Source organism: Polypterus senegalus, chromosome 6, assembly GCF_016835505.1.
Source record: "Polypterus senegalus isolate Bchr_013 chromosome 6, ASM1683550v1, whole genome shotgun sequence".
In the NCBI taxonomy this organism is placed as follows: Eukaryota; Metazoa; Chordata; class Cladistia; order Polypteriformes; family Polypteridae; genus Polypterus; species Polypterus senegalus.
This window is the reverse complement of record NC_053159.1, coordinates 104,301,872-104,324,093: the sequence shown is the minus strand read 5'-3', so window position 1 is coordinate 104,324,093 and position 22,222 is coordinate 104,301,872. Positions and strand designations below refer to the sequence as shown.

At 38.4% G+C, this 22,222-nt stretch overlaps 1 protein-coding gene across 2 annotated transcripts in view; it reads right to left on the bottom strand.

Moving 5' to 3' along the window:
• The window catches only part of akap1b (A kinase (PRKA) anchor protein 1b), a 107,288-nt gene that overhangs the window by 7,626 nt on the left and 77,440 nt on the right, over positions 1 to 22,222 (bottom strand). For both annotated transcript variants that reach the window (XM_039756672.1, XM_039756671.1), the window contains 2 exons: positions 12,955 to 13,132; positions 7,945 to 8,095 (listed from right to left, as the gene is read on the bottom strand). In XM_039756672.1, the coding sequence (XP_039612606.1) occupies positions 7,945 to 8,095; positions 12,955 to 13,132 (329 nt within the window). The remainder of the gene's footprint in view (positions 1 to 7,944; positions 8,096 to 12,954; positions 13,133 to 22,222) is intronic.

Here is a 22,222-nt window from a genome sequence, read left to right as displayed (position 1 = left end):
CACTGTCCATATAAACAATGTGAAGAACTCCCCTGCTTTTTAGATGAGCAAATTTAACTTCTACATCTGCTTGATATAAATTCTACAATGTATGATAAAGCATTTCTGCAAACAGTTTAACCATGCCAGTAATAGAAATATAACTAATGTAGTGTTTTAACCAGCCAATCATAGTAAGAAGTTAAACACTAGAGATGTAATTTTGGTAAGAGGGCAGATTGATTTTACGATAATAGAAGAGTACTTAAAAGATCTGAAAGAGAAGAGCACTTAACTTTAACTGAATTGCCAACAAATAATTTAAAATAGGGCCATAATTTTTTATAGCATTTAAATACAACTTTAAACACATTATACATACAATTATATAGAATTAACATTTAATTCAGCATGAAAATTATTCATTAAACATTGCCAGTCAAGCTGAAATTCTAGCACGTTTATCAATAAAATCAAAAACCTACAAGACTAAAAGAAAAAGACTTGTTCATCAAAACCATACAACACTTTCGCACAGATTTAAGAAATACGGTGCCATCCAGCAAAAATAAAATCTAAACAAATATTTCTATAGCAAATTTTCTTACAAAGGGTGTGACTCAAAGTGTTTTGCAACATGTCAAAGTAGTTACATGCAAGGACAGACAATTGCAGATAATAAAGAATAAATAGTATATAAAAGACAGATAAAAAATTCACATAAGAAAGAAACATAAGGGAACTAAAGTCAGTAAATATACATATTTTTTAAAGTTACTAAATGATAATCTAATGATAAGGTCAAATGGTGGACAAAAAAAACCCCAAAGAACTTGCAAGGGCTCCAGGCCAAAAGGTCGCCCAGTCCCCACTGGACATTCTGACTAACAAATGGTTTGTAAGTACTAAATCTAAATACCAATTCAAAATAATTAGGAGACAATGGACTGAAAGTACAGCATACACAGGGACAATGCTTCCTTAGCCATTTCTACTGGCAAAACATATATACACATACATACACACACATTCTATATATATATATATATATATATATAATAATAATTGACTAAGGCAAGAGACCCATGGAAAGCACACGTGGAAGGAGTGTGGATTCACTAAGCCGCCGACAAGTGAGACACCTATGGCGCACGCAGGGAGGAGCCACGCCCACCAACTCCGAGACCATTGGATACGACGACAACTCACAGAGCCACGCCCACCAACTCGGACGCGACGACACAGAAAAACCGGCGTCATTTATATTCGTTTGTCGTAGAGGTCACATGCAGCTCCGACTCACGTTGACTGTTAATAGAGGCATGTTTCTCGCGTAGGTGAATCAGCATATGCAGCGTGTAAAACTGTTTGCGAGGGGTATCCCATGGGATCCTTAAAACATTCCTTTACAACTGAGGTTAAAACACAATGAAGTGAGCAGTCTTTAAAAAACGAGTTTTCGGTTACGACACATGACCGCGTGCAACATAGTAAACTGTTTTACATGCTACATACAGCAATTCGCATCCGTGACAAACATGCGTCTTCTTAGATGCTCCTGCACTTTGTACACACCCCCCTCCCACCTCGCTACCATCGTGGTCGGGTGTCTTGGTGGATTATATATAGAAAGACAGCCAAAACCGCACAGAGCAATGAAAAGTCTACGTGAGTCACAGGTGCATCTGGACTGTACAAAGATGACAATGACTCGAGTGACGAGTTGGAGGTGGGCACATGAGCAGGCAGTGTATACAGAACGAGAAATCAGCAGACTAGCATGACAGAGGGAGCGGAGTGGACGTCCTTCTCCTCTCCTCCCGTTCCACCCTCCGCGTCTGAGCCCCGCACGGACGATTGTGTGTTGGTTCGTTCCGTGCATTGGTTAAAACCCAATGAAGGAGGCAGTCTTTAAAAACCAATAAGCCCTGTGCCTCTGTTTCATTACCATCTCACCTGCTTCACCAATGCAGGCCCTGCAAAAGTTGAGAAGCTCTCTCAGCAGCTGACCTTCTCTGTGCCTGACCGGTTCACACAGAGGCACCACATGACCAGGCGGTGTGTATGCTTCGAGAACGAGGATGAACTTCATCACGCCTCCCACGTAATCACGTGAACCGACTGTGACCGCAGTATGTAGAAAAGAAGGAAGAGCTCCCAAAGAGCGCTGAAGAAAAATGCCGAATACTTTATTCGCGAGATACAAGTTTAAAGAGAAGACATGAGGTATAAACGAGACTTTGGATCACTTTGTAACGGTGTTAAAATTGCTGTAGTGAGAAACTTTTAAGTGCCGGGTCTTAGCTAACATTAAATAAAGCCGTGGACATCGCAACATCACACAAGAGAGCAGCTCACATGAACTGACTGAACGCAGTACGAGTGATCACTTCCATGCATCAAACCTGTTCAAAAAACGCATTACACAATTGACAAGGTGATGGCTTTATATGTTGTTCGTTTATAAAACAGCGGAGAAGCTGTGTAAAGGTTTCACAAAAAACCAGCGGAGCGTCTTATATGAGCAGGTAGTCACCTAAAAAAGGAAATCAATAAATATCTATAATCGTAATAAACGAACAAAAAATAACGTACAAGCCGTGGATTACATAAAGGAAATGGGTACCTGAACAGTAAAGTAAGTCTCGAATAGCTACACAATAACTATAAGAATCGTAATAAACGAACAAGAAAACAGTACAGAACCGCGAAGCAAGGAGAAACGATGGCCTTATATGGCGTTCGTTTATAAAGCAGCGGAGAAGCTGTGTGAAGGCAGCTACACAAAAAAACAGCAGAGCGCCACACTCTGAATGTATTCCTGGCTTTACCGTTATACCCTCTGATCTCCCATTTCAATTCAAATGCCTCAAATTTCCAGTAAGGCTCTGCTTCGCGATGACAATTAATAAGTCTCAAGGACACACCCTATAAAAGGTTGCCATTGATTTGAGGCAACATTGATTTTCTCCTGGACAAAACTATACGTTGCATTCTCAAAAGTAATCTCAGTGCACAGCTTGGTCATATTACAACCGGACTGCTGAAAAGAGATCCTTAACAGATAGTTATTGGTATATTTTCCCTCCGTTTAAAAAGGTTTTCTTTTCTTAATAAAAATTTAAAAGCAGTTCTTCGTCGCTGCGAAGCGCGGGGATTTTGCTATATACACTGTACATATATGTATGTATGTATGTATGTACGTACGTACAGTGGAACCTCGAGATAAGAGTTTAATTCGTTCCAGCACTGAGCTTGTATAGCATATTTCTCGTATCTAAAACAAACATCCCCATTGAAAATAATGGAAATCCGGTTAATCCAAAAATATCAACATAAAAATCAATTTTTCTAACAAATAACACTGATAAATAATATATACAAGTGGAACTTCGGTTTGCAAGTAACTTGGTTTACGAGTGTTTTGCAAGACGAGCTAAATTATTTTACTTAATTTTGACTTGATAAAACGAGCGATGTCTTGCAATACAAGTAGTATGGATGCACTTTGTCTGCTGAGCGTCATGTGAGCATAACTGAGCTGATGGTTCTTCTTTCTTGTGTGCATCTCTCTCTCTCTCTCCTTATCTCTCTCGCTCGCGCACACGTTTCTCTCTCCTCTTGAGGGCAATCATCTCCTATTCTCCGTCTGCATGACCGCGATATTTTTGGATACGCTTATACAGCGAACTGCTACAGCGAAACAATGAAATCACAAGCGCACAAACGCGTAGATCCTCACGCTACGGGAGAACAAGGAACACTGAGTGAGCGGACGGGCTGGCAGCGTCAGCTTGGGTGAATCCCCGAGTCGAGGCGGATCGGGAAACGCGTCACGCATAACAACAGCCTGGCTCGTTACGCGAGCCAATGCTCGTATTTAGATCCAAATTTTTCGCTCATACTTTCCTCTTATCTTGAATTTCTCGTATACAGAGGTGATCGTATCTAGAGGTTCCACTGTATATGTATGTGTGTATATATGTTGATATGTATATATATATATATATATATATATATATATATATATATATATATATATATATATATATATATATATATATATATATGTAGATGTGTATGTGTAGATATGTGTAGATGAGTAGATATGTATAGATATGTGTAGATGAGTAGATATGTGTAGATGTGTGTAGATATATATATATATATATATATATATATATATATATATATATATATACACATACATACACACATACACACGTATATATGTGCATGTGTGTATAGTTCTGAACACTCCGTGGGCTAAGTTTATAAGTAGTTTTAATTTCACGAAGACGTTTATCGTGTGGCGATTGGTTAGATGGAGAAAGAAAAAGGAAGGATAGGAGCTGTTCGTTTTCAAATAATATTGCATGTACTGAACTATTTTAGAATAAAAACATACATTTGATTTCAGTCAGTCTTTAAGAGCCAGTGTAAATGCATGATAATTGTAAAAGTTAGCTTTTTTTTTAATTCAGTTCCATTCCCTCAGTTGTTCACGACCCCCATCTGATACTGCTGTTTTCACATAAAGATGCTATAACTCAAATGTGATTTATTTGGAGACGCTATAGCTCAAATGTGATTTATTTGAAGACGCTATACTCGAATGTTATTTATATAGGGAAGAAAGTACAATGTCAGGTGCTCATTCAGTGTAATAGGAACCATAGCACAGAGAGCTGTGTACACTGCAACAAGTACACATGTCGTGAATGTAGGAAGGGTGTGTGGGAATTGTTAATATTTGAATGTGATGATTTTATATAGCACGGATCGGAAATCAGCAGTTCTTAGCATTGCACCACACAAGCTGTCGTATCAACCACCTACTGTAACTTGCTTTATTTTTTCTTCACTTATAGTCTAGAATAAAATTGCACTTGTTTTGTTATACTTGTACACCAACATATGTTCCTGTGTTTGAGCGACACGGGCATGCTCAAAAAAATAGATGTGTAATGCCACGAAAAGTGCACGCAGACACTTCAGTTCGCAAGCATTGGTACAAGAATGCAGTCACAAGTACGCTGCAGAGCTATAGCGCATTTTTATGTGAAAACAGCATTCTCAGATTTCGGGGGTTGGGGGTTTGGGGTATAGGGAAGGATCCTGAACATGACTCAGAGAATGAAAAGTGAATAAAAAAAACTAACCTTTACAAGTATCATAAATTACACCGGCTGTTACACACTGAAATCAAATGTAAGTTTTTATTCTAAAATAGTACAAATAAGAGCAGTTTACTTCTCAGAACTGAATCATGCGGGATCGAACTCATGACCTTTTGAATACTAGTCAGCGGTTGATACCATTACGCTACCGTGGCAGCTGTAGTATGTATGTGTCAATGTGGCATGCTAAGGCGGCTTTTTTCTGCAGTTATATTTTTGAATAAAAGCATACTTGTTCTGTTATATGTGTACCTTTTGTGAAAGTGTTTGATTATTTGGACTTCAGGCTTCATACATTATATAGTTTATGCTTACATTTTGTCATTTACTACTACAATATTAAAAACGTTTGTTTTAAAAATGTGTTTGACACGAATTACTGTAGAAACGGAACACACGTGAAATGCATGTATTCCAAATAACGATCTAATATTTCCACTCTAAAACTCCACTTCACTCCCAGATAATCAATCAAGGCATGAGCTGGGAGAAGTTTGTGCACATTCTAATTCGTTGGGGGGATGGAATAGCCGGCTACTTGCAGCTTACCTTTTATCAACACATTTAGATTAACAAAAGAGGCTGGCGGAGAGGTGAGAATGGTTTTAAGAAGCGATTTAAGGTGGGACGGACCTACGAGTTTTTTCGTAAGCTCTGGTAATTCTATTATTAAAAAGTCACTTTAACGTGTCAGTGGACAGAGATTAACATTAACAGAAAGTGTAGTTGGTTTACAAAAAATATTTATTATTTATTCCTTTTCTAAGACATGTTCAGTGCAAAACAACTTTTGACAAGCACATCTGGATATTTTGCTAAGCCTAAACGCCTCTTTGGATGGTTGAAAATACGTTGTCAAAATTATAGTTTAAGTTGTTTGCAAAATTTGTTCAATAAAAAGGTTCTATATTTTGACTGCATCTGTCATGCAATGTGATTCCTTCTCTTCATTAGTGCCACCCCCTTGAAAATTACCACTTTATGGGGGCATGCAAACCTGTATTAATTACTTGTGTGCACATTAAAAATTTTTTTGTATAATGCTCATGACAGTGGAATAGGTTATTCATAGCCAGTCTACTGCAGTAATTGCAGTGGAAAATGTGGTTAACATCCACTAATGCATGGGAAAAAAATACCACCGAATACCGTGAAACCGGGATCATTTAGAAAAATACCGTGATATAGAATTTTGGTCATACCGCCCAGCTCTAATGGCTGCCTTCCACTCCTTTTTTGAAATGTTGAGTAAGAGATCCTATTCCCATTGTACTTAGGGATCTTTAAAAGGGGCTTTAAAAGGGTTTTATATATTACTATCCTGTGGCAGCCCTGTGCTACCACCTTCAGGATGAAATTCCCTGAGGCTTGTGAAAGGAAGATTAACACTGAGGTCCTGTCCTTGATGACATATGCACTGTGCAACTTTTTTTTTTTTTAGCACCTTAAATGCATGACAGAATGCCCAGTGGAGCTTGATTGTATCGTAAAACCCAAGACCTTTTTTCTCCATTGGAGTTTTGGCCCTTTCCCTACTGATCATTCCCAATGACCCTTTTAGGAGGTGCTATATTAGTAAACTGAGGGCCTCAAGTACAGTATTTTTAACTGGACCACTACATATCTAATTACGGCTTGAAGTCTTAGTTTAAAATATATAAATTTGCCATGCTACACTATTTCAATGTATTTGTCTATAATCCTTACAAAATAAATATGCCACTCCTATTTATTTGGAATAAGAACACAGGGAGAAAAAAAAAAAAGTCTCCTCCAAACCTTTATAACAGGGCTTCGGGATTTGACATTACTGGATTTTTGGGTAGGGTATGTGTAGACAATAGATTCTGCAAGAATTACACATTTCTCAGGTAAAGGAAAGGTAGTCTAGCACTTGATCCAGTTAGTACAAGGTGTGTACAATTAAACTATAACTTGTGTGATTACATGAAAAATCCAATTGTTGAAAAACCATGTTCAGAATCTGGTAACAAAACAAGTAGTATTTTTTTCATTTAGCATTTTTACTATAAATTGCTTTTTCAAAAGTGAATTTTTTCTTTTTTCTTTTATTGAAAAATAGAACATTTATATTATGGACTGAGCTTAGGATTCAGACTCTAGGAAATTTAAAAAGACACCTTGCCAGTATCTGTACAACTCAGAGGAAACAATTTTCACTTATAAAACTAACTTCTTTGTTACAGACACACTTTAACAGTTATCATGCAATAGGCTTAGCCTTTTCCATACTGCACCACTTTACAGAGACCAAATCCTTTATGCCAATAAACACAAATCTGTATTTTGCAACTTGTTGGACTGCCAATATAAAAGCAGACTAGCATTTATCATTTGTTACTTTAACTATACTGACCAAGCACAACCTTCCCAATACATCAAAAGTGGTCTTTTTGCCCATGTGTTGTGGCAATGTATGCAGCAAGTTCTCCATAAACATGTTATAACTGCTCATTTAATTTCAGGCACTGCAGATAAAAAAGCCTGGACATAAATGCAAGTTGCAGCTTACCATTTGATGCAAGATCATTTTATCTTGCACTTGCCATTCCTGACTTTTCCCTTCTGTGCATTTTTTTTTAATTTTAATATGAAACCCTCTACTTTATTACAGCCTAGTCATAAAGGACTATACTGTAGTAATATCTGAAATTGATGTGAAAATCACCTCTGGGAATAAAGTCATTTAGGGTTAACAGATACCAAAATATCTCCAAGATACTGCTGGAAAGGGGATAGGGATTTAGATGCCAAAAATACTTGCCTGATTTGCCTAAGAACACTAATCTTCACTCTCTCATAACCCCCGTAGTCTACATATCGGATCTCCACTTCATTAGTGTCTTTGTAGAAGGAAATCACTTGGGCTCTCCACCAAGCACCTTCACCTGCAGGTGCAGCGCAGATAACACCAACTAAAAAACATCAGCAAAAATGTATTAAACCGTAGCTGATTTTGACTGTAGGAAATAATTATTTCTATTTATAAAAGCTAAACATTTTCAATTATGAAAAGAGCACATCTCTTCAAGATTAAAAAACCATACAGTATACTATACAGTGGAACCTCGGTCCACGACCAAAAAGTTCGGCAAACTTTTGCCTCTGTTCACGACCACACACTCGGTATACGAACAAGCCAGTTTTCCTTTCGGTTTGTACGTGTTCAGTCTCTCACTTTGCATTTCCTGTGCAGCGAGCGAGCGACACACACACACACAGGCGCGAGAGAGACACACACACAGGCGCGAGAGAGAGAGAGACACACACACAGGCACGTGAGAGAGAGCTGGACGCATAAGGTAGAGAATGTAGTTAAAGAATGCACTGGGCTTGTTTTTGTTTTCATTTCTGTTTACAGCGATCGGTTCATAGCGTGCATTGTTGCAATGTAACTTTTATTGGTGGTTTATTAAATTATGGATTTTTCAAATGTTCATTTTTTCCCTGTGTTTAAAACTCAAAAAAAAAAGTGTTTTTAGCGAGCGGTTCTTAGCGCTATAGCGTGAACTATTGCAGTTAGTTTTCTCTATTCAAGGTTTTCTCAGTGTTATTCAATGTTTTTTACATTTAGTTTACAGATTAATCGTATTTACATACAATCCTATGGGAGAAATTGCTTCGGGTCACGTCCAAATCGGTTTACGACCAGAGTTTTGGAACAAATTATGGTCGTGAACCGAGGTCCCACTGTACTCAAAATCCATAAAAAAATGTAATTCCCGCTGCATGTTACTACATTTTTCCACTGTGAGTTGAAAAAAAACAAACCAAAAATGTTTTCATCACATCTTCAACAATAGTCAGCCGATTTTGATAAAATTTGGAACATTGTATAAACTTGTGTCAAAGCCTGGTCAAAGCAGTACAAGATCTTACTTATTTATAAATTTGGTTGCCATGGATACGTGCGAACGCAGACGATAAAGTTTGTAAACAAGTTTGACCCTTGCTAAATTTGCAGACAAAAATGGGTTTCAGTACAGAAGACCGAATTTTTATTCTCATTTTATTTATGTCAAAACACGAAGACTTAAGTTCAATAAGCTATTGCAGCGATGTTGTTTGTTTGATGTGAGTAATTAATACAACTGTTGTTGGAAAACATATTACATACACTTTGTATCAAACATTAAGTAAATCAGCCGACTATTGTTGAAGATGTGATGAAAAACATTTTGGCGTGTTTTTTTTCCACTCACAGTGTATATTTAACTAATTAGCCCTTTTTACAAAATTTGGAAATGACACATTGGTGGGTAAATCTGTTAGTTTGCTAGCAACGGATGTGTGTATTCCACTTCTCTACTTCCTTTTCTAATAATCGATTTTTGCAATGCTATATGTATTGCGGGAAAGCACTAAATAACAAAAACATCAAAACTGAACAATGATGGTAAAACTTAAGTGGAGGAATTCTTTTATAAATTACTAAGGCAAGTCTTAACTTTATGCCAGTATGCTAAAAGTTTCTATTAACATTTTTTATATATTTAATGTTGGCTTGCTCTGGTTTGACAGATGTCAATATATTGTAATATACTCAACAGAAATCATATAGATTAAGCATTTTTAATCTGGACAAACCACCATATCAATTCTATTAGACCTCAGTGCAGCATTTGACACTGTCAAACATGACATTCTACTGCCCAGAATGGAGAACATGCTGGGTATCTGTGGCACTGCCCTCCAGTAGTTCAAGTCCTGTCTGACTGATAGGCAAAAATTTGTTAGTCTTGGCAACAGCAGATCCAGCTCAGTGCCAGTCACACAAGGAGTTCCTCAGGGCTCTGTCCTCGGCCCTCTTCTCTTCTGCATTTATATGCTTCCCTTTGGCCATATTATTCGTAGCTATGGACTGGGTTATCATTTTTATGCAGATGATACTCAACTATATTTCAATGTTAAAAGTGGAACTTCATCAGAGCTTTCTCCGCTCAAAACCTGCCTCAGTGAAATTAAAACCTAGATGGAGCAGAACTCTTTAAAATTAAACTGCAACAAACCTGAACTCCTGCAAATTGGGACTAAAGTGCAACTACTTTAAAATGAGCTCTTTCCCAGTTCATCTTGGCCGTGATCTCATCAGACCTGCCTCCACTGCAAATAATCTTGGTGTTATTTTTGATTCCTCCCTTTCTCATTCCACTCACATAAATCACATTAAGAAACTTTCTTACTTTCATCTCCGTAACATATCCCGTGTTCGCTCCTTCCTCTCCTTTTCTAATGCTGAGAAACTTTTTCATACTTTTATCACATCCTGCATTGATTATTGTAACTAGCTGCTGACAGGTGCCCCTTCTAATCTTATATCACAGCTCCAGCTTATTCAAAACTCAGCTGCAAGAGTCCTTACTCGAACTAGCAGCAGTGAGCACATAACACCCATCCTGCTCCGTCTTCACTGGCTCCCTGTGTCTTATAGAATCGACTATAAAATTCTACTAATAACCTACAATGCCTTAAACGACCTTGCGCCGAACTACATCAGTGACCTTCTCCATCACTATGTGCCTGCCCGCCCACTAAGGTCCTCCGATTCTGGCAATCTTGTTTTATCCCACATTAATCTACACTCCATGGGTGACAGAGCCTTCAACTGTATAGCGCCCAGACTCTGGAATGACCTACCAAAATTAATTAGATCAGCTGACTTCATGCATTCTTTTAAAAAACAACTCAAAACTCATCTGTTCAGGAAGGCTTTTAGCTGTACCAGACTTATTACCCTTACCTTACCTATTACCCTTCTTTCAGTTTAACTCTATGTCAAGATGATCATGTAACCTGTGTGTGTGTGTGTGCTAGAGCATCAATTATGTTCTCTGTTAGGCTTTTTCTCTGAATTTACTATCTTACTCTTCTTTATTTATCTGGTTTAGTACAATGCTATACAGTGGAACCTCTGTTTGCGAGCATAATTCGTTCTGGAAACATGCTCGCAATCCAAAGCACTCGTATATCAAAGCGAATTTCCCCATAAGAAATAATTAAAACTCAGATGATTCGTTCCACAACTCAAAACTATTCATATAAAAAATGATTAATACAAAATATAAAGTACATAAAACAAATTAACCTGCACTTTACCTTCAAAAAGGATCACGGCTGGTGTGAGTGAGTTTCTAAACTCATGTGGGATTCCACCCAAGGGGACGACACACAGAAGAGTGTCCCAAAGCAATCGCAGTCTCCCAGCGCTGTAGCAGTTCGTGCATCCAAAAAGATCGCAGACATGCTATAAGCGTCTGCCGTCGATGGGTGATACAAGGAACATTATAAAGATCCCGCTACAATAAATAACAGCGCTGTTGCTGTTTCAAGCTGAATAAATCTGGTGTTGTTAAAGTACTGAGACTCGGCTTCGTGTTTTGGGGCGCAAGATGGGGACTCGCACTTCACAGCACACACGTGCGCGCGAGCACACACACACAGTCATAATGCTGTAGTAAACAGTATACGCTCGTACGGATGTTGATTATATGAGTGAGGCACACAGACTCAGACGGAGAATAGGATACTATTGCCCTCGAGAGAGAGAGAGAGAGAGGAGAGAGACGCGTGCGAGAAAGATAAGGAGAGAGACGCGCGTGCGAGCGAGCGAGCTAAGGAGAGAGAGAGAGCGCTGCAGACAAAGTGCATCCATACTACGCGTATTGCAAGACATCGCTCGTTTATCAAGTCAAAATTTATTAAAAAATTTTGCTTGTCTTGCAAAACACTCGTAAACCAAGTTACTCGTAAACCGAGGTTCCACTGTATACTGTATACCCTGCCGTTCTTTCTTAAACTCTGTAAAGCGCCTTGAGCATCGGAAAGGTGCAATATAAATAAAATGTACTATTATTAATCTATGTTTTCCTAGCGTTCATTTATTGTTGCATTGTTTTCAAAAGTTTTTTCAAGCTTCTGAAATGAAACATGCAGACATACAGCACTTAAACTTATGGTTCATAATGTTGGTCAGAAATAAATAACATTGCACTTATGTTAACTTGTACATACTGACTAGGAGTGGGTGCTATTGCATAATCATGTTACCCCAAGAAGGCACCTGCTGTGGCGTGTTCTAGTAGCATGGACTTTCACATATTAAATCCAAGAAAAACATTTGCTCCTTCAAAATTCTATTCTCATACCAGGTCAACACTAAATGGGTTCCACTGAAAAGGCACAGCAGCAGTCTTAGGTCTGCACATTCACTTTATGTGCTCATCAAATTTAAAGTGCTGTAATGGAATAAAAAAGTGTTTTAGCTCAAATATTTGGATCTATTATGTTCACCATGTTTCATAGGGAATATTGAAACTCGGGCAAAGATGTTTATGTTTAGAGGAATACTACAGAAGCTCTTCTTTGGAGATTCTGCCATTAGGTTAACCGGAAGAGAGTGAAAAAGGCTAATTTCCCAGTGAAGGATTATCACACAGGGCATTTAAACAATGTCCTGCCAAGACATGAATCTTTGTGCATACACAAAGCACAAATATTATATTTTAATGTTTTTATACTTTAAAAACACACAGTACCTGAAGGTATGCAACTTTACTGCTTCAGCTACATTATCATTCTTGTTCAGAAATTAGGCAGACAGAAATATGCACATACTATCAAATATTATATTAAAGACTTAACCGTCCCTGCAAGAAATGTCCATTAGATGTGAAATTAAACTGAACTTTACTATTCTATGAAATATTAACACCACCTGGCTTTAGTCAAATATGACACCATAAAAAAGAAATTATAGGACATTGTCCCGTCTTACCTTCCACTGGGGACGGAAGGGTTGGAATGCCAGGCTGCGAATAGCACAGAAACATCTGTTGGTCCAGACTGCGCAGTGCATGATAAGTAGGATGTGTATGCTGCTGTACAAACATGTGACCAGCTGTTATGATATTTACCACAATGACTTCCACAGTGACCCCATCAGGAAGCAAAAGCTGCCAAAACAAACAAACAGGCAAGTTGTTTGGTGTAAAATGTTAATTAAGGAATGCTGAATACTGTTGTTGTGACTAAATGAAAACAAATCTGTGGCTAACAGGTGCATATAATAAAAGTGTGTGCCAAATTGCAATTAAGAAATTATGTCTTAAGGCAGTGATTTGAAAACACAAACAGCAAACATTTTTTAAACCATCTCCCAACAACAAATAGCATCATTCACTGGATTTAAAAGTCCGTTTTCAAGAAACACAGAAATAAATATCTTTAATGTATATATTATTTAAATATATGTGATGGAAAGAGACAAATTATTAACATTAACCTTTCAAAGTGTTGGAAACTGAATGACTTCCTGTGCATATGTATACAAAACTGATGGCCACATTTGATTAAATTATGTTAAATCTTATACAGACTTAAGGCATGAATGAATGAAATTTACCCAAAGTACCAATAAACCTAGAAACAAAAGCTAAATAACATCTAAATAATAAACTTTGAATTAAAGGTATATGAAATCTTATCTGGAAAAACACAAAACAAAACGACAGCGGATATTATTAAAGATTATACAGTTACTATAAAAAGTCAGCAGTTTAGGAAGTTAGCAACATAGGTTCCATTTTCATCTGTCTTAAGCAAAATAGGCTTCAGAAGTATAATGAATTGTTTCACAATTTTGGAAATTATTCTAAGAGCTTACAAAGTAACTATTTAATTCATCAGTAGCTGGTAATGGTGCCCATATCGAACAAACATATTTCTAATGTTTGCTTAAAAAAAAAGTGATTTGTTAATTTAAAACTAAACAGTAACTATTATAATGGTAAATATACAAGGAAATAGACTATTTTGCCAGGAAATACTTTAATCTAGTGACACTTCAGTACAATAAATTCAACTTAATGTTTTTTTGACGCACTAAAAAAATGTCACTGTTTCACTGTAAGCACAACCACGCAATGACACTTACATACTTAATATAATGTTGGCAATATCAAAAGTATGTAAGTCTAAAATCTCAATACCACTTATATACTGCTTTTAAAGGGTATGGTTGTGGTGGCAAAAAACCACGACAGACTGGCTAGGTGTCTCTATACCCAGCGTCTTCCAACCAAAGAATTCCATTTTCCTAATGAGTTCCCCATGCACTCTTAGGCTGTTTAATAGATGTAATTCCTTCAATGTATCCTAGATCTAACGCAGGGTTTTCTACCAGTGAGCCAAATCTAGTACATCTCTCAAGGGAGGCACCCTACCAACATGTCCAGCTCATCTTGACTGCCTACACTAGATTTGGTTCTATTCCAGAGTCCTACATTGTTGACCCAGTCATTTAGCATGACATGTAACCCTCGGGACCTTGTTTTTGCCATTTGTTCTCACAATCTCATTATTTCAGTCACTGCACAGAGCTCAGGACCATAGGTGGGGATACAAAAGGATGTGTAAATCAAAAGCTTTGTCCAAGGGTTTAAAGTTTAAATTATATCATCACAATCGTGTTATATATTACTTTGACATTTGTTTAAACTTTAGAAAACAATTTAATATTTTATAAAACTTTAAAAATAAACTAGGCCACTCAAATTTTATAATGGATATATTGGTGCCAATAGTAAAGAAAAGCCTTAAAAAAGTTACAGAATAACCATTTTACAAACCTAAAATGTCATTGAGTCTTGATCCATGTTTGAGATTACACACAATGTTTAGTTTTTTTATTTATATAGCAAAACATGAGCAAAGTGCTTTACATAGGAAAGGATAACAGTATGAAATAAAAGACAGAAAGAATTAAAAAAGAAAATCAAAAAGGAAACATAATATACACATGAACACATATATCAACACACAAACAAATAACTTATATACAATTATTCAAATACAAAAGATAAACTCTGTATAATACAAAATAGAAAGATTTAACCACTCAAACTCACAAACTCAAAAACAAGTGAATAACAGTCCTTTTTTTTTTTAACCAAAATCCTAAAACTATGAAGTATGGGAGCCGACCTTATTACGAGGGGCAATTTAGGACCACCCACCGCAAAAGTTCGATCGCCCCTCAGCTTCAACCATGTATGTGAACAGTAAGCAATAGCGTATCAGCTGTCTGGCTGAAGAGTATGGAATGATAAGATCAAATGAGTACAGTGGAGGTGACACATGTAGGGATTTAAAAACAAGCACTAAAACCTTAAAATTCACCCTATAACTAACAGGGAGCCAATGAAGAGAGGCCAATACTGGACAGATCTGAACCAATTTTTAGGCATAATACAAGCACGGATGAGCTTTTGAAGGTCACTGAATGACAAAAATGGCTTAGCTTTATTGATCACCCTGAAGTAGAAAAAGAAAAAAAAAAACTCTTTACTGCAGCATTTGTTTGTTTGTCGAATTTCAAATTTGAATCCAAGATCACCCAGAGATTTTTAGCACATGGCTTTAAGTACCAGACAAATGGACCCAATGTGCCAACAATGTTTCATGAACAGTAGATTGACCAAATAGAATGATTTCAGTTTTTGACTCATTTAACTGCAGGAAGTTAAGTGCCATCCAGTGTTTTATATCATCTAAGCAGTTAAAAAGCCTTGTCACAGAATCAGTTTGATCTGATTGCAACAGGAAGTAAATTTGGATATCAGCAGCGTAGCAATGATACGGGATACTTGTTTAATATAGAGCAGAATGGTAACATATATAAAGAGAAGAGGACTGGACCTAAAACAGACCCCTAAGGTACCTCACAGATAACTAAAGCGGTAGGAGACGAACTACCCATATGGCCAGAAAACCTACCTTTGAGGTAATGCACAAATGACTTGAGCAGTGCCCCGAATACAAACCCATCGCCTCAAGCCGGTTACTCAGAATGCCATGTCCAACTGTGTCAAACAAAGCACTCAAATGTAAATGTAAAATTTACAGGAATGTAAATTTGGAAAGGAGATGGAAGCTACTAGGAGCCAAGGGATTAAAGGTCTGCCGTTTTTAACTGGTTGAATCACTGCATGCTTAAAGCATGTAGGAACAGTCCTCGTCTGCAATGAGCCATAAACAATTGACAGCACATTAGGACCAATTACATCAAGCCCCCCCTTTTAAAGAATCAAGCAGGCATAAAATCAAGATGACAAAAAAAATGGCTTCTTACAACTCACAATTTTTGTCAGGTCTGTAAAAGAGACTGGCAGAAACTGATGAAGTACAGGGGAGTAAGTGATGCCCACTGACGGATCCTGAGCAACAGGCACAATGTTAGCTTCGATATCAGTTATTTCAATGAAAGTATTGCAGAAAGTCATCACAAGTGTGTGATGACCAAGCATTTGCAGAACCCCCACATAGATTAAGTACATCAACACTCCTAAATACTACTCTGGGATTTTCAGAGCTGCTTGCAATAACATTTAAGATAAGGGAGAGAAAAAAAAACAAAAAAAAACAAAACATTTTTGCAGCCTAAATAGCCTCTTGATAATTAACAAGGGAATCTTTAAAGATTTCACAGGAGACCTGGAGGCAATCCTTCCACTTTCTCTCAGTATTCCTACACGTCCTTCTTAGATAACGTGTAGTATCATTAAACCATCACTGTCTTCTGGGCTTACATTTCCTTTCTTTAAGTGGAGCTAGTGCTGGGAGGTATACCAGTTCATACTGAAAACCGTTTATTTTAGTTATGATATGGATTTTTCTTATACCGCAACAACAGTTTAAATAGCCTAAACAATGTTCGGAACGTGGCACAGTGGGAAACTGTTTTTTAGGGGGAAGAGACCTTTTTCACTGTTACACTACTAAACACACATGCAACGGAGTACATGCGTTAGTGGAGGTATTGAGCGGTGAAAATGGACAGAACATTCCGAAACTGAAGCTGTAGCAGACGATAAAGTTGAAAATGATGACACAGAAGAACTTTTGCCGAACAAGGGAGTCATGTCAGTCGTCTGGAAATGTTTTGGTTTTAAAAGGTTGGATGTGGACCATTATTTTAAAACATGTCTGCTGTTTCATTAATACAAGTAGCTGTGATATGGACGCTATACAGTGCCCGACCTGGCACAGACTGACACAGAGGCACGTGTAAAAACAAAGACCTTAATTTTTCTTCACCTGTGGGGCACGTCCTCCCCATGAACCCCACAGGCAATACACAGTCCCAAAAGCACTTAAACCACAAGACACAACCCTTCTTCTGGCACCATCACTCCTCCCAGGCAACCTCGTCCTCTTCCTCCTGATTCTGGTTACTGAGTGGTGGTGGTTGGCCCCTTTTATAGCCCACCCGGAAGTGTTCCAGGTGCTTGACCACCTGGTCCCAATTGCACTTCCAGGTGGGGCTGAAGATTTGTCCAGCCGGGTTGTGGAATCCATGCTGCACCCCACAGTGGCCACCTCAGCTCCCAACAAGGCTATGGAGGACTCAATCTCCCATGGTGCCCTACGGTAGGTTGGTGAATCACCACTGGCTGGGGAGGCTGCCACCAAGCGTCCCGGGGGAGGTATTGAGCTGCCCATGGTTGCTCCCCCGGAACATACGTAGCAGGGACGTCCCAGCAGCCTGTCACATAGCACTCCCCCTCCCCTAACTATGTGATGTGATTGTTATTCCATGGAAGACCCAAAGAGTGTCTGATTTAAAAAGAACATGTCGTAGAGCTGAGCGTAAATGGAGGAAAACTAAACTATCCATTATGAGATATTGAAGGCTAAAATAACAGAATACAATAACACTGTCCGTCTTGAGAGGCTGCTATTTCTCTAATATTATAAATAACAATGCTAGTAATCCCAGAGTCTTATTTTCAACAATTGATCGTCTGTTAAACCCAGGTAACACAAAGGAATGCCCCCAGAATACTTCCAGTGAAACCTGTGAGAACATTGCTGTATTTTTCAATCAAAAAATTAATGATATTAGAGATAACATAGTATATCTCCCCAACACTGCAGAACCTCCAAAGCCCCGGTACTCCATTATAAACAAATTAAATGCTTTCACCAGGATAGATTTACCTGAATTACATAGTATAATCTCTCAACTGAAACCCTCCACCTGCGTCCTTGACCCAATACCAACAAGGTTTTTCAAAGAAATATCAGGCGTGCTAATTGACAATATTCTGGACATAGTTAATTGTCATTAGATACGGGGGTCTTTCCAGACTGTCTTAAGACTGCTGTAGTTTAACCGCTGCTCAAGAAAAATAATCTTGACCCCTCTGCCTTTGAAAATTTTAGACCCATTTCTAACCTGCCCTTCTTAAGTAAAATTCTAGAGAAGGCAGTCATTATGCAGTTAAATGACCACCTCAATAAACATGCTATTCTTGATACATTTCAGTCAGGCTTCAGAACAAATCACAGTACAGAAACTGCACTCGTTAAAGTAGTAAATGACTTGCGGGTAAATGCAGACAGAGGCCATTTATCTGTTCTCATCCTCTTAGATCTGAGTGCTGCATTTGACACCATTGATCATAATATTCTTAGAAATCGCCTTAGTCAATGGGTGGGCCTCTCTGGCAGTGTCTTAAATTGGTTTGAATCCTACCTGGCAGGGAGAAAATTCTTTGTGAGTTGTGGTAATCACATCTCAAAGACACATGATACTCTATAAGGTGTTCCACAAGGCTCTATCCTGGGTCCGCTGTTATTCTCAATCTACATGCTTCCGTTAGGTCAGATTATCTCAGGTTAAAACGTTAGTCTACCACAGCTATGCTGATGACACACAGCTGTACTTATCTATAGCACCTGATGACTCCGACTCTTTCGATACACTAACACAATGTCTTACTGGTATTTCTGAATGGATGAATAGTAATTTTCTCAAACTAAATAAAGAAAACTGAAATTTTAGTAATTGGCAATAATGGATTCAGTGAGGTTATCAGAAATAAACTTGATGCACTAGGATTAAAAGTTAAGGCGGAAGTAAAAATTTAGGGTAACCGTTGACTGTAATCTGAATTTTAAATCGCATATTCATCAGACCACTAGGACAGCATTTTTTCACTTAAGAAACATAGCTAAAGTTAGACCTCTTATATCATTGAAAGATGCTGAGAAATTAATTCACACTTTAGTTTTCAGTAGACTAGATTACTCCTCTCAGGACTACCCAAAAAAGACATAAATCATTTGCAACGAGTGCAGAATGCAGCTGCTAGAATCCTAACTGGGAAAAGAAAATCAGAACACATTTCTCCAGTTTTGATGTCACTACACTGGTTGCCTGTGTCATTCAGGATTGACTTTAAAATACTGCTTATGGTTTATAAAGCCTTAAATAATCTCGCTCCATCTTATATATCGGAATGCCTGACACGTTATATTCCAAATCGTAACCTTAGATCTTCAAATGAGTGTCTCCTTAGAATTCCAAAAGCTAAACTTAAAAGAAGTGGTGAGGCGGCCTTCTGCTGTTATGCACCTAAAATCTGGAATAGCCTGCCAATAGGAATTCGCCAGGCAAATACAGTAGAGCACTTTAAAACACTGCTGAAAACACATTACTTTAACATGGCCTTTTATAACTTCACTTTAACTTAATACTGATACTACGTATGTTCAATTCTTCATAATAACTATTCACAGTGGCTCCAAAATCCATACTGACCCCTACTCTCTCTTCTGTTTCTTTTTCCGGTTTCTTTGTGGTGGCGGCCTGCGCCACCACCACCTACTCAAAGCATCATGATGCACCAACATTGATGGACTGAAAGCCAGAAGTCTACGTGACCATCATCAGGTCCTTCCATGAAAACCCTAAATACAAAGAGGACTGTTTGACTTATGTTAGGTAGATTGCCCAGAGGGGGCTGGGCGGTCTCTTGGTCTGGAACCCCTACAGATTTAAATTTTTTCTCCAGCCTTTGGAGTTTTTTTTTTTTTTCTGTCCACCCTGGCCATCGGACCTTACTCTTATTCTATGTTAATTAATGTTGACTTATGTTTATTTTTTATTGTGTCTTCTATTTTTCTATTCATTTTGTAAAGCACTTTGAGCTACATTTTTTTTGTATTAATATGTGCTATATAAATAAAATAAATGTTGATGTACCTGGGTACTGTGTAGTAGTGTGATGATGCCGGTCCCCTACTGACTCCCTCTTCCCACATAGGAGTTTGCTGGACCAATACCGTGGATAGTTATGAACAAGATGAGATGACAAATCTCATTGAAGCCAGGGGATGGTGGAAAGTGCTCAAGTGCTTTTATTAAAAACAGTCAAAAGTACAACCAAGTGTCCATTGTGCAGTGTTTAAAAAAATACACTACCCAAATAAACAGCAAATCCATAAAACCAGTGAAACATGGGGATAAAATCCTTAATAAATAAATCTGTTAAAATAGACGTTAGAATGCATGCTCTCTCCTCACCCGATCATAATCCACCATCTTCTGTCTCCCTGGCTCACCCATCACTGGTGTTGCCAGCGGAGCCCCTGCAGCACAAACTCCTTTCTGCCGACCCCCGGCTTGGCTGCCACCACACTGTGCAGCCACACCGTCCAAGGTTGGCACACCTCACGTCTTTCTTTGCGCTCACTCAGATCCATTGGGAGACCTTTGCAGTTGCTGCTCCACGGCTTAGGAATGCCCTACCAGAGAACACAGCAGATTGTGGGCTGTTTTAAAAAAACAGCTAAAGACTTTTTTTTTTTTATTTAGGAAAGCATATTAACAAGAATGCCACTATTTATTGATGTTTTTTCTCTGTTTTTATCTTGCTTTGTCTTTGTTAAATATTTTTATGTAGCACTTTGAGATTTACCACTAATGTAAAGTGCCTTATAAATAAAATGAATTATTGCCTTACATCTCGCTCGCCACACTCTACATGGTTAGTCAGTGGGGCGAACCAGCCCCTAGAGCGCCTCAGCCTGTGCTCCCTCATGGAGCCCCAGCTCTTGCTGCCTTCTCCTTCATGGTGGCTGGTTTGTCTCCCATGACTGCCTTTTCCCTTCTTTAACCTTCTTCTGTTCTATCTTTTCGTTTTCCTTCCCCCTATCCTGCCGGCCCATAAATCTACGTCTTCGTGGATGCAGCACCTTAATCAGACGCTTTAGGAAACAGATGATGCAATTCAAAGCGACTCGCCCCAATTACCTCTTCAACTCCCCGAGGTCGTGCTATCGCCCCCACAGAGATGGACATGGCTAACTGGATTTAAAAACTGGCCAACTGGATTTAAAAACTGGCCATGTTTTTTTGAAGCCGCAGACCCACTATACCATAAATCTATACTAATAAAAGGCAAAGCCCTGACTGACTCACTCATCACTAATTCTCCAGCTTCCTGTGTAGGTAGAAGGCTGAAATTTGGCAGGCTCATTCCTTACAGCTTACTTACAAAAGTTAAGCAGGTTTCATTTTGAAATTCTACGCGTAATGGTCATAACTGGAACCTAATTATGTACTTATATACGGACATAGCCTGCAGCTCGGTTGCCGTGTGAGGTGGAGTTGCGTCCCCCATCATCACGCCTCCCACGTAATTGACTGCCTGCTCATATAAGACCATCCGTCGCTCCAGTCTCTTCATTCCCTTCTTTGCTTCGTCCCCCGGTATTCACATCTCCCTGCTAACTGCAGCCTTTTTATTTATCCACAGCTTCTCCACTGTTTTATTGTTCGTTTATTACGATTACAGTTACTGTACAGGTATTTTAGACTTAGTTTACATTGTTCAGGTACCCATTTCCTTTATCGTTCCAACCGTACCCCCATTAACATGTCTATCAAAGTGATCACCATCGATCAAAGAACTGCCACTTACTGAGTGGTTTCCATGCCTGGAGATGCCGCCTGCCTTTTCCATTCTCTGTGTTAAGTATTGCATGGCCATATCAGGCTCAATCTTGATATCCGGAGGAACATTGTGTCTTATGTATTGAATGACTGGGACAGGTTCAAGGTGTAGACTGATGACAGTACAGGAGATAATTATACTACACAGGACCACTAGAAGAGTGAAATGCTTAAGCCCTTCACCTATGGTTCTGCATGTGAGTTGATGGCTACCGCTGAATTGGCCAAATATTTTACACCTTTG